The 16619-nt window shown below is 31.1% G+C and overlaps 1 protein-coding gene across 2 annotated transcripts in view; it reads right to left on the reverse strand.

Moving 5' to 3' along the window:
- LOC105131001 (NAD(H) kinase 1-like) overlaps window positions 1-9037 on the reverse strand; it is a 10053-nt gene extending 1016 nt beyond the window's left edge. Inside the window, exons 1-11 of one of the 2 annotated variants that reach the window (XM_011033748.1) lie at window positions 8756-9037; window positions 7702-7870; window positions 7491-7610; window positions 4584-4712; window positions 2974-3170; window positions 2506-2619; window positions 2205-2299; window positions 1905-2011; window positions 1128-1201; window positions 949-1027; window positions 456-763 (exon numbers count right to left, since the gene is read on the reverse strand). In XM_011033748.1, the coding sequence (XP_011032050.1) occupies window positions 456-763; window positions 949-1027; window positions 1128-1201; window positions 1905-2011; window positions 2205-2299; window positions 2506-2619; window positions 2974-3170; window positions 4584-4712; window positions 7491-7610; window positions 7702-7870; window positions 8756-8782 (1419 nt within the window). In that variant the 5' untranslated portion in view covers window positions 8783-9037. The remainder of the gene's footprint in view (window positions 1-455; window positions 764-948; window positions 1028-1127; window positions 1202-1904; window positions 2012-2204; window positions 2300-2505; window positions 2620-2973; window positions 3171-4583; window positions 4713-7490; window positions 7611-7701; window positions 7871-8755) is intronic. The other variant, XM_011033749.1, reaches the window with a different exon arrangement.
- Between the last annotated feature and the right edge of the window lie 7582 nt (window positions 9038-16619).

Consider the following 16619-nt stretch of genomic DNA (forward strand, 5'->3'; position numbering starts at 1 on the left):
CTGAACCGCCTTTAGTGAGATGATAAACGTCTAGGGTTGTCTAGAGCAAGCACACAACTTTGGGCATTCCTAGTGAAAATGCCGAAGCAAGAACCACATACAGATTACCTTCCTAGGGCCTGTTTCAACCAAATCTAACTACTACCTGTGAGTCAGCCATTTCTTGTACCTTTGTATTATCAAATACCTTTTTATTAATAAAATTATTAAGTTCTTATCAATGCTACTCATCAACCCCGGTGCCCTTATTTAAACTATGCGAAACTGCTATGTAAATTTGATGCTTTAAAGCATTTTACATCATAAATAGCAAATGACCACTATAGTTGCTTCTAAGCATATTGAAGCACGAAATTAATCTATATTCATGGTAGAAAACTTCCCAGGAAAAAAAGTGAAAATTTTTACACAGGTACTCATGAATGCTTAAATGGAAAGATGTTATCATGATGTACCTGAGGATGAACCATTGATCCTCCAGCTGCCAATGAATATGCAGTGCTACCTGATGTTGTTGATAAAATTAATCCATCACCTTGGACACATGTGACAAAAGAGTTGTCACAATAGCATTCCAAATTTGTAAGGAATGATGATATTCCACGGTCGATTGTAACCTCATTCAAAACAAGTATAGGCTCCTCCATTTCATACTCATTTTTAGCGGCATCTCTAATAACATAGCATTGCAACCGGTGTCGTAATGTTATACTGATTGGACCCCTAAGGACTGAATCAAGGCAATCTCGGTAATGTTCACTATCTTAAAAACAGTTAAAGAATACTTGCAAGTCAAGACATGGGAAAGTTAGGTAGAATTGAGTAAAAAATGACTAACAAATAAATAAATACTGTCACATAGAAGCCAGCAATTGCAATTGGTGTTTTCAGAGGTCAATTAAATTTTCCATTTAACACAAGAACTACATCAGCTGGCATGAAGGATACAGAATGGTGTCATAAAGCCGAGAGACCCCAAAGAAAATGGTACAATTGGGGGAACTGGTCCTTTGAACATTGATGCTGCCTGCAAATGAAGAAGGGCGATGATAACTCCACCAAACATGATTACAAAAGGAATCCACAATCAACCTAAGAGTGATGTACATTAAACTGAAAGAACATACCCAAAGAACAGTGCCATCCCCACCAAGAGTCACGACAAGGTCAACTTTTGTGTGCAGGCTCAAAACTTCCTTCTCTGCAGAGAAACATTGTGAACTCATAAATAGTTAAATTGTTACACCATCAAGATATTAATGACGAGCTAAAGGGTGAACAAGATGTTGTCTAAATATGATCTTCACATTGAAGCTTGAATCATGCAAAACCGGATATAGTGCTTATTGAAGATCTCTAGACTGCATATGCATACTGATTGTCACATCATACTAGCATTGGACTGTCTGTTATCTCACACCAACTTTATCTCGAAATTTGTGCAGGATGTAATTTTAACCGTCATTACAAGTGGAGGACACAAAGTATCTAGTGCAATATGTAAGGGATTCTCAAACAGAAGCATGAAAGAGATCACGGTCTGGCATGGTGCTTACAGTTTTTCCATACAGGCTTAAAGAATATACATGTGCATATTGATGCATAAAGAAGAAAAGAATTGCTAGAAGTTTTAAGTTGGACTAGCAGTTCAAACCATAAAAGAAAACAGCATCTTACTTCAAATCTTCTGACTATAAAGGCGAGCACTTAAGATAAATTTTCCAACATAACCAAAAGCAAGTAATTTACAAAATTTCATTGCTCAAAATGTGATGCATTAGCAGTAACCAACCAACTATGTTTCTTACAGTAATCATAATCAGATGTCTGCCTCTTAATTTTATTTTTCAAAAGAGCACCAGTGTTCGTATAAAATAGAAAATGAAAAACATTCAGTAGCTCACCATCTTTCCATGTATGCACAAAGTTGAAGTATGATGATTCTGATAGAAGTTCACCCATCACGCGTGGTTCCACATAAATGTTTAACTTTTTATGCTCTTTCAACCATCTGGAATAGGAATTGAGCATTTAGATAAATAGTAATAAACAGCATGCAAACAGTTTTAAAAAATAAAATTTTTAATGTAAAACTACATGGCCTGTAAAAATAACCCTCAAGGGAAGATGAAAGCAGAGAGGCAAAGGAGAGCGACTACACTAGGAACTAAGGAAACCATTTCCAGAGAAAATTTCATCAGCACCTGACCATTTCTGCACACAGAATCCGAACAGAGGTTGAATTTGGTTTGGACATAATCAGCAGAGTCTGTGGGTCAGATTCCCACTTCAAAGAAATCTGAAAGGAAAATGAGAATTTGCTAAGGCACAAACACATATTAAATGCCCTTGTTAACTGTTCCTAATAGTGAGAGAAGCACAGAAGCATTTTTCAAAGGAAAAGCAATACAAATGCACAGGTATATTTGTAAATTTGCTTATGATACAAGAAAAAAAAGAACATGATTCAGGTAGGAGATGTAACTTTGAAAGAGGATTCAATACCTGTTTACTGCTGCGCCCTGCAGCTGTTATATTTCCTCTTTCAAAAGAGACAATATCATGTTTGTGTTGATCACTAATATCACCTTTGCACCGCCATGAAAGCTTGAAAGATGCCTGTCTCAGGATTCAAATTTAAATCTAATTTGTCAGGACAGAAATATTATCAATATTCATTAACATGATTTTTAAAGCATGGTTTAGCTAAGAAATTCCTTGGAATAAAATTGTGACAATTCATTTATATTATCACAAAAATCGACATGCAAAAGAACAACAAAAGCAACACCAGAAGCAAAGTTTTTGAAGTTTACTATCTAGGTTCTAATAGAACATCAACAGATGGTGTAGTATTACCAAGGCCAGCTGGTTTCCATCCAAACATGTGATGCTGTGATGCTAGCATGCAATTAAACAAGCAGTTCAACATACTAAATAGTGAATCTGCTGGGGGCACAACAGGAAAATTACCTTTCTCATAATTCTGTTTGGAACTTCTTTGGCTTGGGAGTCAGTCTCTCCATCATGAAGAATTTCATGAGAGCAAAGCCCATTTGTACTACAATTTTCAGATTGTTCATTTGTTTCATTTCTCTGCATGGGTTGATTAGTCGAGTTTTCCACCCGCTGAGCATCAATATCAGCATTACACTCCCCTGGTGACTTTCCTGTAATACAATCCATCAAAGTCGTTCCTTAAAACATGGACAAAAATCAGACATTGAAACACTCAGAACATGGTGGAATATTTAATGGACACAAAAACCTGAAATAAGCCAGAACTTAATTCAGTAAGCATTAGACACACGCAAACCAAACATTCAAGCATTCCAAACAAGGAATTCACACAGATTTCAGCTTCAACGAGCATGGCATGCTTTTAATGACAATTGATGTAATTTAGAGTAACCTACGTGCAAAAACCAGTAAAGCAAGTAAATGAAGAAAAAGAGAGTCATAGACTCATAGTGATTAAGAAATAAATACATGCAGCTATAAAGGAAGCAGCAAAATGTGATTGGTATAATTTACCATTTACAAGTTAACTACTATAAAATGGTGGATGCACTCAATGGATATCAAAATTAAAAAAAAAATCTTTGAACATCAAATAATAAACAAATACAACATATCATAGGAGGACATAGTGTATTGAATAGAAGATGTAAAAGTCTTGAGAGAGTCTTTAATGGCTAACACCCTATATGAAGGAACTAGAAAACCAAATCACGAAGTTCAAACTTTAAATGCCAAGAAAAAGCCTACTATTTCTTTCATCCATGTCGGATAAAAAGCATCCAGCTTTGGATGTGTTAGCAGAGATGTACGATACAGATGCCCAAGTCTTCAAGTACAAAGGCACAGATCTTAAAATTATTGAATATCCAGAGTAATTAGTGCTGTTTTTAGATTAAACTTCCCCAGTCCTTGTGTTTTATTTCATCCATCAAATTTAAGAAAGAAATAGAATATTTCAATGAGAAAACTAACCTAATCAGAGTACAGATACAAAACACACAATTCAACATAAAAGGGGCCAATAAACCAAGACTAGATAAGCATTCACTCTGTGATTAATACAAGGATGTTCACAATTATGCAGCAAGCCTTAGTACAAGTAGAAAACAATACTTGTAATGCAATAAACAAAAGGATGTTCAATCTATAGACACACAAACCTAATTTGCTTGTCTGAAAGTATAACTATGAGCAAATTGAGAGCAATACATTTCTATAAATTTCCACCGCCTAGTAATAAATTTGAGACTTTTTTATCTGATGTTATTGCCTCCATTTCCAGAAAAACCTAAAAACATCTTGAAAATATTGTCAAATACACTTAGTTGCATAAAACCTTTATCTAGAAAGACACATATACCAAAGATGGTAGGGTCCCCAATACTATTGCAGAGTAGATCAAACTTTAACATTCCATTTAGAGAGTGTCTGAACGCCATAAGTTTTTCATTATTACTAATTCCAACACAGGATGTTAACAGAAAATGGCATCTTCAAGAAAAGATGGGCAAATTCTCTACGCAAAAAGTTACTACAATTGCCAAGCAAGTTAAATCTGGTACCTTCAGAAACTCTCCTATTTCGTTCTTCCCAGCAAACAAGACACGGAAGCATTAATCTTATCATTCCCCTTGCATTATATATAGAAGTCTGAGCCCACCAACTTTGAAGCATTTCACATATATTGTTGCCTGATAGTGCAATAGCCATAATCTGATGATAATGAGTCTAAATTTGATTAGAAAACTCACCAAAACCATAAAATAACCGCAACTTTTCGCTGCTTGGACGAGTGAAACAAAAGGGAAATGAAGTATAAAAGTGTATAACACATATTTAGACAAGTTGCAGCACACCCATTTTTAATTCTAACAAGGTGAAAACAGCTGACATCTGAGAAATATTCAAGAGACAGGAAAGTCGGGTAATCTCTATTGAGAAAAAAAACAGAGTGAGAGAGAAGATAGGAACATTCTGAAGATTCAGAATAAGCAAGAATGGTTTTGAGCAAACATCTTCAAAACCTGTAAAATTCAAGATGAAAATTAAGGGGAACTTCTAGGAAAGTTCAGTTTCTTATCATTCTAAGACCATAGACTGCCACTAAAAAATTCAGGAATGAAAAAGTTAAACAAGATCGATCAGCATGGAAAGATGCCCTTCAGCATGTGATGAGATGATTGATCCTAATATAGACATTAAGGCAGAAGAGAAGGACAATCACAAAGGTGCTAGGAAATGAAAAGGGAAAAGATGGAAAATCAAACCGCATATAGTACATTAGAAAACATCGCAAAAAATTTCCTAAAAATTACAAACAGAGCGCCCATATGCGTGCCAAGTCAGTGATTCTGTTGCCTAGAGACCATACCAAAAAGGAGTTAGGAGCATGGAATGGTGTTTCCTATTATTAAAACTTTAGAAAGGCAAATTTTTCTAAGAGTATTTTCTCAATTAATTTCAAATATTTACGCAAATTGGTGGATCAGTTTCATCAATCTTCATTTTTGTCACAAGCACTTAGTTGCATCCTCAATATTTTATTACAGTCATCCACATTATTATTTTGATCATACTTATTTATACTATTAATTATAGCTTGCAACAAGGTTTATGGATTGAAAATTAGATCAAGGGTACATTTACAGAGGTGAGGTATGATTTGCTCAGAATGGGGCTCATCTGGAAGGGCTTAGATGTTGTTAACCTCTTTCAGTGTGCTTGAACATGACCATGAGTCAGTACACATGGCACCTTACCAATCATCAACCTCAAAGTGAACACTTCTTGTTAATAATCCCTCTATTTATTCATTCAAAGAATTTAGGCATATTTTCACCTTACACCTTGCTCTAACTTCACATACTCTCTCTCTCCCCCCCCCCCCCCCCCCCCCCCCCCCCCCCCCCCCCCCCCCCCCCCCCCCCCCCCCCCCCCCCCCTCTCCCTCTCCCTCTCTCTAGAGAATCTCAACTTGGAATAACACTCCCCTTTAAAAAATACCACGCATTCAACATTCTTTGCAATACAAGAAGAGGGGCATCCTTCAACAATAAACTAAATTCACCAAGGAGGGATTCCCCGTATACCCATTTCCTATTTCTGTGATGCACTCCCTTCCCACACACCCCATCTCTCATTTCCTACCCTTCATCTGCTACACATGTTCCATCCCACTAAAAATGCTCAATCTTCTCTCACCTTTTTCTCTAATTCATCCTCACCACTGTACCAAATCCCCAGTCCCCAGAGTCAATAGTTATCAATATGGAAAGCCCCAGATAGGCAAGGTATGAAAATAAAACCTTTTACCAACAAAAAAATAAGAAATTAACTAATATTCATAGGACCTATCATCATTGTGTTAGAGAAAACGGATAATTATATGGAACTTACAAAAAAATACTACAGAGCAGATGAAAAAAGAACATCAATTATATCAACTAAGGGGCAACATGATCTTACAATTCATCAAGGAAGCACACCCATTTAGATAACCCTTGAGTTCAATATTAGGAAATGTTCTAGAATCCATTACGTTTTGCTTTTTGGTGGGTGTTATCCCATTTCGCCCATGTCATCCTTTAACTTTCAATATTCCACACAAAAATCAAAACCAGTCACACACTCTAGTTTTATGCAACCAAGCAAAGACATGGAAGTAGGACTGTTAAGGAAGAGAAACTTTTCAACCTTTGTCAGCAGTAATTTAGCTTATACAGTAGTAGATCAAGGAAAGGAAGTCATTTATTAGGCAATATCATCAGTGTTACATAATACGAGTTGCCCTTTCTGACCCACTTAAATTGTGAGTTTCTACATTCCAACTTTTCTTTTTTATTTCATGATTTTCTAGTTCTTGCCGCCTATGGAGATTACCTATCATTCTTCCTCGGCATTATCCTTTTCTCCATAGGTTTCCCGTTCCCCCTTTTCTAGCTAAGAAAACATGAATGCCACAATTAAAACCATGATTAGTAACCAAGAGATGCCATTTGGCTCCAACGCCATGAAAAGCAGATTCACAAAATATGCTCATAAGATATTGGCAATACATTCTTAAATAACCAATAGAAAAACTCAGAGGATAAATGCATCCAAGAAAGGAGACAACAGATATGACTAGCAATCATCAAATATCTAGGAGACCATGGATTTGAAACAATAGAGAACCAGATCAGACAGATTACAAAGGATCAACCTGACAACTACTGATTCAAGTAGTACAAGCTTGTCTGTTGATACCAAAGCTGCCAAAAATCTAGATATCAAAAGGAATTTGATTTGAAGCTGTCAAATTAAGCAACAACAGTCGCACCAACAGAAAACTGAATCTTGGAAAGTGATTTTTGTAGAGAACTCAAAAAAATCACGCATTTCCTAGTTCGAACCATCAAAGTCAAATGCGAGATATATAATGAATGAAACTCAAATGTCAATATTTATGCATGTTGTTTAATCATCAGAAACCTTTGTGCTCTCGTTGCTGATTCCGTGCCCTTTCCAGTTCAAATCTACGTTTCCACTCAGCAGCCTCAGCTTGAGCGGAAGCCTTTCCTTCAGCAGCTCGTCTTAATGCCTTTGCAACAGCTAATTTGTAAAACTGTATATTAGATGTGTGCTCACAGTAAATAGTTCCAGAAAAGCAACGTCTAGGTCCAAAAATTAAGGGCAAACATACTTCTAAGAGCCTCTGAGAATTCTATAAGATGGTCATCAGTTTGCTGAATTGGAGTCTGTTGAAGAAGCTCCTGCACTGCCTTCTCGGAATGGAAAAGCGTAAGTGAATCACTAGATCCATTGTCTGGCTGTGAAGATGAAAAATTTGCGTCTCCATTTCCATGTGGATCCTATCAGATAGGAGGCATCAACTTTATTTAATTGATGCGATGCAATGAGAAAGCAAGATGTTGAGTACAGTTAATGGAAAGAGAAGTAAATAAAAAGCTTTTCATTTATGCTGGTTCAAGAAGGACTTAATGAATTTCAACCACAACAACCAAGCAACTCCCTCCTTATTATATCCATGGTTACGTTCCATTGTGAAGGAATCAATGATGTGTATTCAGTCATTGAATGCATTATCTACACTGGAAATTCAAATAAACTTACAATTTTCAAAGTCCTTCAACGACATGCCAAATTCAAAAGTCAAAACTTGCAAAAGCCACCAATTTGGTAATTTTTAATCATTAATTATAAGAAATAGACTCGTGGGCTTTTCCAACTAAAGGAAACCCTGGCATTTGAGATTATAATTAGAAATGCATCAATAGCATGATTAAAACATAAACATAAACAAATTTTGAGATATGATCATAGAATAGATGTAATAACTCAACATTAAAAGAAAAAAAGATTTCCTTTATTGCTTTCACCTGGAAAAGGACTGACATTTCTTCAAGTAATATGGAATTGCATGAGCCACAACTCAATTTTTCTCCAAATTACACTTGTAAATGATAACATTAACACGTCTCTACTAAATCTTGAAAATAAATAAAAAATCCAGGCAACTGCTTAGCTTTCAAGTAAAAACACTACTACCTGATTGAGCTTGGTTAGCAATTCACATGTAGTGCGAGAAAAAAAAAAGGAAAAGGAAATTGAAAATTAACAAGAGAGATCCAAACAAATAGATAATGAAAAATCAACCAACGGAGCATAACAAATCAAAATCCAGCATATAGTTATTTATTGATAGGGAAGGAGGGAGGGAGATAGAAGAGAATTACAGTGGAATTGAGCTTGCTAGGAGCCATCACTGAGCGAGTGAAGAGAATAGTTTTGTGGAGATTAAAGAAGAGAAACACAAGGATAGGAATCTTCTCCTCTCCTCTCCTCTCCTGTTCAATAAGAAGCTTTACGACAAGTCAGTCAATGCAGCACATGAACAGAATTGTCGTTTTACAGAGAGACAGACAAGGAGGGAGTTACTTCTGCAACTCTTGTCATGCCTATCACTATGAGAGAGAGAGAGAGAGGGAGAGATCATCTGTCTATTAATTATTATTATTATTATTATTTTATTAGGAGCAAATAAATAATAAAGGACTAACTACTAGAGAGAGGGAGAGAGAGAGACAAAGGGAGATTTGGTTAAAGGTCCCACATAACGCGTGGCAACTCGGAAGACCAGATTTCAATTAGCTAATCACAACTGAATATATTTTTCACATGGCCTTTGCTTCTCCTTCTCCTCCTCTTCCTTTTTTTTCTTTTTTCTTTTTCCTCTGTCCAAATTTTGAGATGAGACTTGGTTCAGGATCTATATATATATATATTAAATTGAGAAAGTATTTGTTATCTTTTTTTAGGAATATATTAAAATAATATTTTTTATTTATTTTTAATACAATCATATTAAAAATATTTGAAAATATATAAAGAATTAATTTAATATAAAAAATGATTTGACATTCTTAATAAAGTAATGCTTGGAAATCAAATGGACACTAATAGTAGTAGTTAAGATGATCGATCTTCTTTCTGTATGGATATTTTTACAAATATAAAATTTTACAAAATCAAATTAATTTCTAATTAGATACCCACCCTATTCACCCTATTTTGTGGATTCTTTTCCTTTTCTGACAAGATTTGCTCATTGCTCCTGAAGAAAAAACCCTGGTTCAAGTTTCCATTGCACCGAATTATATAAGACAAACTTAATAAAACCTTTCATAGTGCTTCTTTTAAGAAGAAAGGTATTCATATAATATATTAATTATCGCCGGGGATTTTTATACTCGATGGACGGAGGGTGGTGGGGCGAAGATGGGCGAAAAACAATTAGATTTGGACCAGACCTTGTTAAATTAGGTGAATTTGGAGGCCTCCAATCCATCTTTGTCGACTTTGACTTTTCTCTTCATCCTCTTGCCGTCACCTGTTACGTAGCTTGCCCGTGATTTTAATATATGGGCTAACAATCGTTGCTTTACCTTTGACTTTCTAAACATGATGAGAAAGCTCCACCTTAACCCTGCTAAATTCAACAACATCTTCTTTGACTCATAATTTCAAGTTTACGGGTGTTATCCGCCGTTGATTCGGTTAAACTAGTCATTTTACTTGTGTTCGTACGGTGGTTAGAGAATATATATATATATAAAAAAGTTTTTAAAATATAATTATAAATTAAAAAGTTTTTGCCATGCATTTAATTAAATATACCAAAAACTATATATCTTAATAAATATAAAAAATAAAAGTTTGTGTTTTTTAATTTCAAATAAAAATTATAAATATGCATGGAAAAATTAAGTTTTATATATAATAAAATATAGTAAATATTATATGTATCAATAAAAACATGTAAGATTTTCAACTAATTTTTAACTTAATAAAGAAAAATAATAATATTATAATTGCTAAAATGAAGCATCATTTCGGTAGTTTTTGTGTAAAAATTGTTTTAAAAAAAGTGTAAGGCAAAAAAAAAAGTATAAATAGAACTTTGGAGTGATAAATATTTAAAAATTTAAAAAATAAAAAATAATATTTGATTATTATTTAGCATTTTTAATTTTAACCCATGAGTACATAATATTGATTAAAAAGCTTTTTAATCCCCACTTGACGGATCAATTTTTTGCATTGATGTAACTCTGAATATTATTTTTTATTGGTTGAAATTTAATTATAAATTTACATAGAAAAATGATAAGATCAAACAATGAATGATTTGATTTGTCTATGCCATTTCAAAAGTACAAGGCATTACGTTTTCTAGACGTGTCGAGAAAATATGATCAATTTTGAAACGAGACATGATCATTTAAAAATTAATATAAACCAAGAATGATAAATATTAATCACTAAATCCTCGTTATCTCGATAGTTTTTTTCTTTTAAATATTAATCTGTCAGGATTTTATACAAGAAAAAAAAATCAATGCTACATCACCCCGCTTCAGCGTTAGATTGATTAATTACTAATTTTTTTGTGAGGATGCATGGAGAATCATCATCATCATTGTCAACAGTGATTACTCATTATAATAATTTCTGTAAAAACAAATAAAAATATTGCCTGGAAAATTGAAAAATAACCATTGATTATTGGGAAATTTTGATTTTAATAAATAATTAGAAAAAATAAAAGCATATAAAGGGAAAGAAAAAACAAACTTAATAATAAACTTTTAAACAAAAATGCTAGCTCTTCATCTTGATGTTTTGCTGGTTGAAAAGGACCTTCATTGGAGGCTACGACAAGATTCTTACAGCCGTGTATCACAAGAACATCACAACAATCGACCTGAACATGATGGAGGCAAATCCATCTATCTCTCACAACTTGTCTTGTTTGTTTGACCACAAAAATGTGGGAGACTTGAAAGTGGGTTGGTGATGACAATGAAATACTTGCACTAGTAATTTTCGTTACATTGTCTATAGTTGAGACTTACCTCAGTTTTAATCCTGTACTTTTAAGACATCTCACCCACTAATTAACTCCTAACTGCAAATTTCATTTTTTCTACGAGGGCGTTCCAATTTTTATTAAAATATCGATGAAGGAGATATTTTAACATGATATGATATCAGATGATGTTCAAAATAATTAAGGGTTAGATAATTAATTAATTAATTATAATTTTATTTATTTTTTATAATTAATTTGATTGGTAGATTGTACTTTATACTTAGTAAATTTAGATTATTTGTGACTATTACGTGCAAAAAATATTATTTGATGAATATAAAAACTATTTATTTCAAAAGAAAAATTAATCTATTGAATGAAGATTGTAAATATTTATTTTTAATGATTCCTTGTGCATTTATAATTTTGCGGATAGGAGGAGTTGAAGTGTAACTATACCTTTCTAATTTTTTGATTGGTATTGTGTGTTGCAACTCATTTATTTTATTCTATAAAAGGACGGAGACATGGTAAATTATTAGAGATTTAAATATATTTAATGGTGTTGATGAAGTATAAATTTGTTTAATTGAATTTATTTATTGAAAAATAACTTTTCTAAGATTTTTTTGTAAAAAAAACTATAGAATTGATGGCATTGGATTCAAATATTATGTTTGAATCTATGTGTGTAACGAATCCGACCATACCAAAGATGTAATGATAAAAATCATTGGAAAATTCATGGGCTCGACACCTTTAGATAACACACGACAAGCCTATCCCGTTGACCTAATAATACGTTAGGCTTAATTATTGGGCTTGACACGTGCTAGACCTAGATAGTGTCTAGACCTCGCATATTGCCAGGCCTAAGCACATTATAGCAATTTTTTGGATATGGTTTTGGCCATGTCCAGCAATTTTGTGGTCTAAATTTGATAAAACCTCACAACACTTGAATTTGTTTATTGCTAGATTTTATGTTTTTTTTTTAGGAATATATTTAATAATGGTGTGTATTAGCTTAATATTCTTCAAAATATAAGTATAATTTTCTTGACTTATATATATATATATTTTTAAAAAATATAAAGATATATCGATAAAATCTTGATTCATAAATCTCATCTTTTTTATTCAAGTAATAATATAATTGATGTAAAGCTAGTCAAACATGTTAACGTGAAGAAAGAAAAAATATAAAAAAATCCCTTAAATAATAATATAAAGTTTGGAGCTCTTCAAAATAAAGTTGGATGTTTAATTTGTTTTGTTTTGTTGAAAAAAATTGCAAAAAAGATGATTTAATAGTGTAATAATCATTTAGAACAAGTCCAAGACTTTGGTTACGAGGTATTGCTGACTACTTCACCGGTCATAAAAGTTTGATTTTGGACAAATCGATGTCGCTGGTAAGGAATTTGAAACTTGTAAGAACGTAATTCCATCAAGATAACTTAAAACACATAGAGCCCGAGATCTTTTGCAACTAATGAAATAGAAACTAGTTTCAATTAGTTAAAAAATCTTCTATGTTATTTAATCTCTCGTGTGTAAGAAATTATATGCAAAATTGACCATAAAAAGGTAGGATCCGAATCGAACACGCCCTTTAAGCTCGAGATCGAAGATAAGCAGCTCCGCTCGAGTCATAGTTTAATGAAATTGCCAACTACATACTTTCTTCTAGAGTTTTGACCGTTTAGCTGATCACCACCCCACTGGGTCTATTTCTTGGACCCTTATACCGTGTGGTGGCTGGCCAATGAAAAAAAAAAAAAAATGATTGGATGCAGAGAAATTGAGCACCTCAAAGCCAAGGAAAGCGACTAAAATGAGTTTGTTGGGTGGTTTACGTGGACTGCGTCCAGAGGAACTAGATTGTTGTTACGTCCTTCGATGCAGGCCGGGTCGATTTATTTCGTAACTTAATAAAGTGCTGTCACCGTGGTCGAATTAGCGCTGTAAACTTGTGATGGTAGGATATTCTTGTAAATAAATATACAGACAAAAGATATAATATTTAATAAATTCAAAGTTGTTGGCTAAAATTAAAAAAAAAATTAAAAACAAATCAGCGTAAACTTGAGCTTACTTGTTCATGAGATGAAGATGGCTCCATTAGAAAAAGCAGCAAAACTTAATCTTTAATAATTCAATATTAAAAACTAAAACTAAATAAAAAAATTAATTTTAAAAAATAAAAAACAGTTAAGAAAATAAAGAATAAATTTGACATTAAAATTTTAAAAAATAATAAAATAAAATAAAAGTTGTGAGTCAATCTAAGCTAACATGACAAATATGTGACCTAAATTGAGAGACTGAGTTATTGTCGTATAAAGAAAAACAAGAAAAAATAAAAATATTTAATTTTTTTATAAATATAATATTGAATGATAAAATTAAAAAATAAAATAAAAATAAAAAAGATCGATATTGATTAAGATTAAAATCTCATAACTAAGATCCAAGTTACGAGATCAAAATCGCTAAATAAAAAAAATTTAACAAAGACTAATTCAAAACAAGTCAATATATTGAATAATAAAATTAAAAAAATAAAAAGACAACAAAGAAAAAAAATTAAAAAATACGGGTAAAATCTCATAATAAAAATTAAATTAAATGATAAGAGTTGAAATTGAAAATAAATTAAAATTAATAATAAAAATTAAAAATCAGATATGGTATAAATACCAAATAAAACAAAATGCTAAAAAATGAAATAAAAAAAATATTTCAAAACAAGTAAATAGTAATTAAAAAAATAAAAACCACAAATAAAATAAAAAGAAAGTTAATTTTGGTTGTTTTACAAGGCCAATAGAAAAAGAAAGGGGCAAAAAAAAATCACCATAGCAAGTTGCCTTGCACGCACTACCCTCGTGGATGTGCCTCCACGTGCATTGTTGATTGAGATGATAGTTGATTAGTTTAGTGTGTTTGGTATTGTGGTAATTGTTATAGTTGTGATTTGAAAAAAAATATTTTATAAAAAGTATTTTTTGTTGAGTTTGGTTTAAATATGTTTGGTTAAAACAATGGTTGAAATTGAGGTTGAACAAAAAGTAATTTAATGTGTTTGGTTAAGAATGTTTTTGAAATTGAGGTTATAAAATAATCTTAAAAAATATATATTAATATATATAAATTTTAATTTAAATATTGTAGATATAACTATTGTTATTACATCATGAAATAAATTATATTTTATATAAAATATTTTTTATTATTTCATTAAACTATCTACAATTCTATTACGTACAAAATTTATCCGATAAGAACTGTAGTTTCCATGATGTTTTGAGCATGTAATAAAATTAGAAAAAAATATTATCAGGAGTAAAATTGAGATTACAATACAAGTAAATTTAATTCATTTTAAACTAATTTTTTAAAAAACAAAAAAAATTATTGTTCATGTTCATGTTATGTAAACAGTACAAGTGAAATAAATTCATTACACTAGTTTTTCAAAAAAAAAAACTTATTTATATAAATATAACAATAACTCGTGAATAAAAAAAACCTATTTATATAAATATAATAATAACTCATGAATTAATTCACCTGATACTGTCTGCGTGAACAATGCTAGGTGAATCCATTTGATAGTGTGCAAATCGATGATGATTGTCAATGAAATACTTTTATTTGAACTGAGAAAGAAGGAAGCAAATAAGTAATTGGGTGAGCCCCTGAGTTTTTCTTCTTCTTTGTAGCTGATAGGTAAAAATAAATTGAAAAACAATAATTTTTTGCTTTACAAAACTGGTAATATAAACTTAATTTTCAGTGGGATCCATTTTCAAAATATATATTTTAAATACTTACTAAACAATTAAAAATTATAGTTGAAATAAAACACAGTTCTAATCATACTACCAATACCAAGTACTGTAGTAAACCGTGAAAGAAAACCGAAAACATTATGTAAACATTCGTGAGATATTATCATAGCAAGTACTGTAGTAATTACTTCGATTCACCCTTGGAAGACTGGGCTCAGATGTTACAAAAATATTTGTGCTACTCTTCTTTTCTGTAAACAGAAGAACGTAAAGCTTTTAACATATCGAAAACGCTCCCCATTAACTCTTGGTTTCAGCATCGCCAGACTGTTTTTTATGAACAACCTCGGAAACCATGCTTAGAAGCCTTGTCTGAATTTTGCTAGAATATATGATGTTATTATTATTGATGTAGTCTGTAAATAAATAAATAAATGAAAGATATTTATTCTACATTAAAAAAAATATTTGCTTCTAATAATATTTATAAGTATATGTTTTTATTGTATAATAAATTAAGTGATGGTAGAAGAACTTTTATAATGGACTTTCTAATGCTATTAAATAGATATTTATGATATAAAAAATAGAACTTGAAATTTAATATATCAATGAGATTAATTTATCATTAAATTAATTTTCATAATTAATTATGATATTTGTGACTATTAAAATAAAACTAAATAACAACTATTCAGTTTAATTTAAAATATAATTTTTTATATTAATAATCATATAATTTTATCAACAATCATCTTGTTTCATTATTATATTTTAAATTTATTAAAAACTTGTTATTATATAAAAAGAAAAATAGAATAAAAAAAAAGACATCTTATTTTCTTGGTTTTATCTTTTTATTTTTTTAGAGCTTTATGCCATGTTTATTTTTTAGAAAGTGATTTTTCAAAAACTACTTTTCAAACTTTTCTGTATTTTTTTATTATAGAAAAGTTGGTTAACGAAAAATATTTTTTAATAAAAGAAATTTGACCTGATTTCCAGAAAAGTATTTTCTTGAAAAATTTAAGGGGAAAACACTTTGTAGAAGTTGTGAAAAATTTATAAATGTCATATTATTTACTGATTATATCAAATTTGATCCACAAACTTTTAATTGCTATATATATATATTATTTTAAATATTTATTATTTAATTTCATCTCTTAAAATTTATTTTTTATATTATTTTTGGTCCTCATTGTTATAAATTATTACTTGTTTTTTCCTTAATATTTTTTATTGAAATTTTTTATCTATCAAATTTGATCCTCATTCTTTTGATTGTTACTTATTTTATTTGAAATAATTTATGAAATGCTAATATTATTATTTTAATTTCTTCATCTTTAATTTTTTAATTTTTTAGATTTAATCTCTATTATTTTGATTATTATTTATTTTATTTGAGATAATTTATAAAATTATATA

This window comes from Populus euphratica, unplaced genomic scaffold (genome assembly GCF_000495115.2).
Source record: "Populus euphratica unplaced genomic scaffold, PopEup_1.0 scaffold76.1, whole genome shotgun sequence".
NCBI lineage: Eukaryota > Viridiplantae > Streptophyta > Magnoliopsida > Malpighiales > Salicaceae > Populus > Populus euphratica.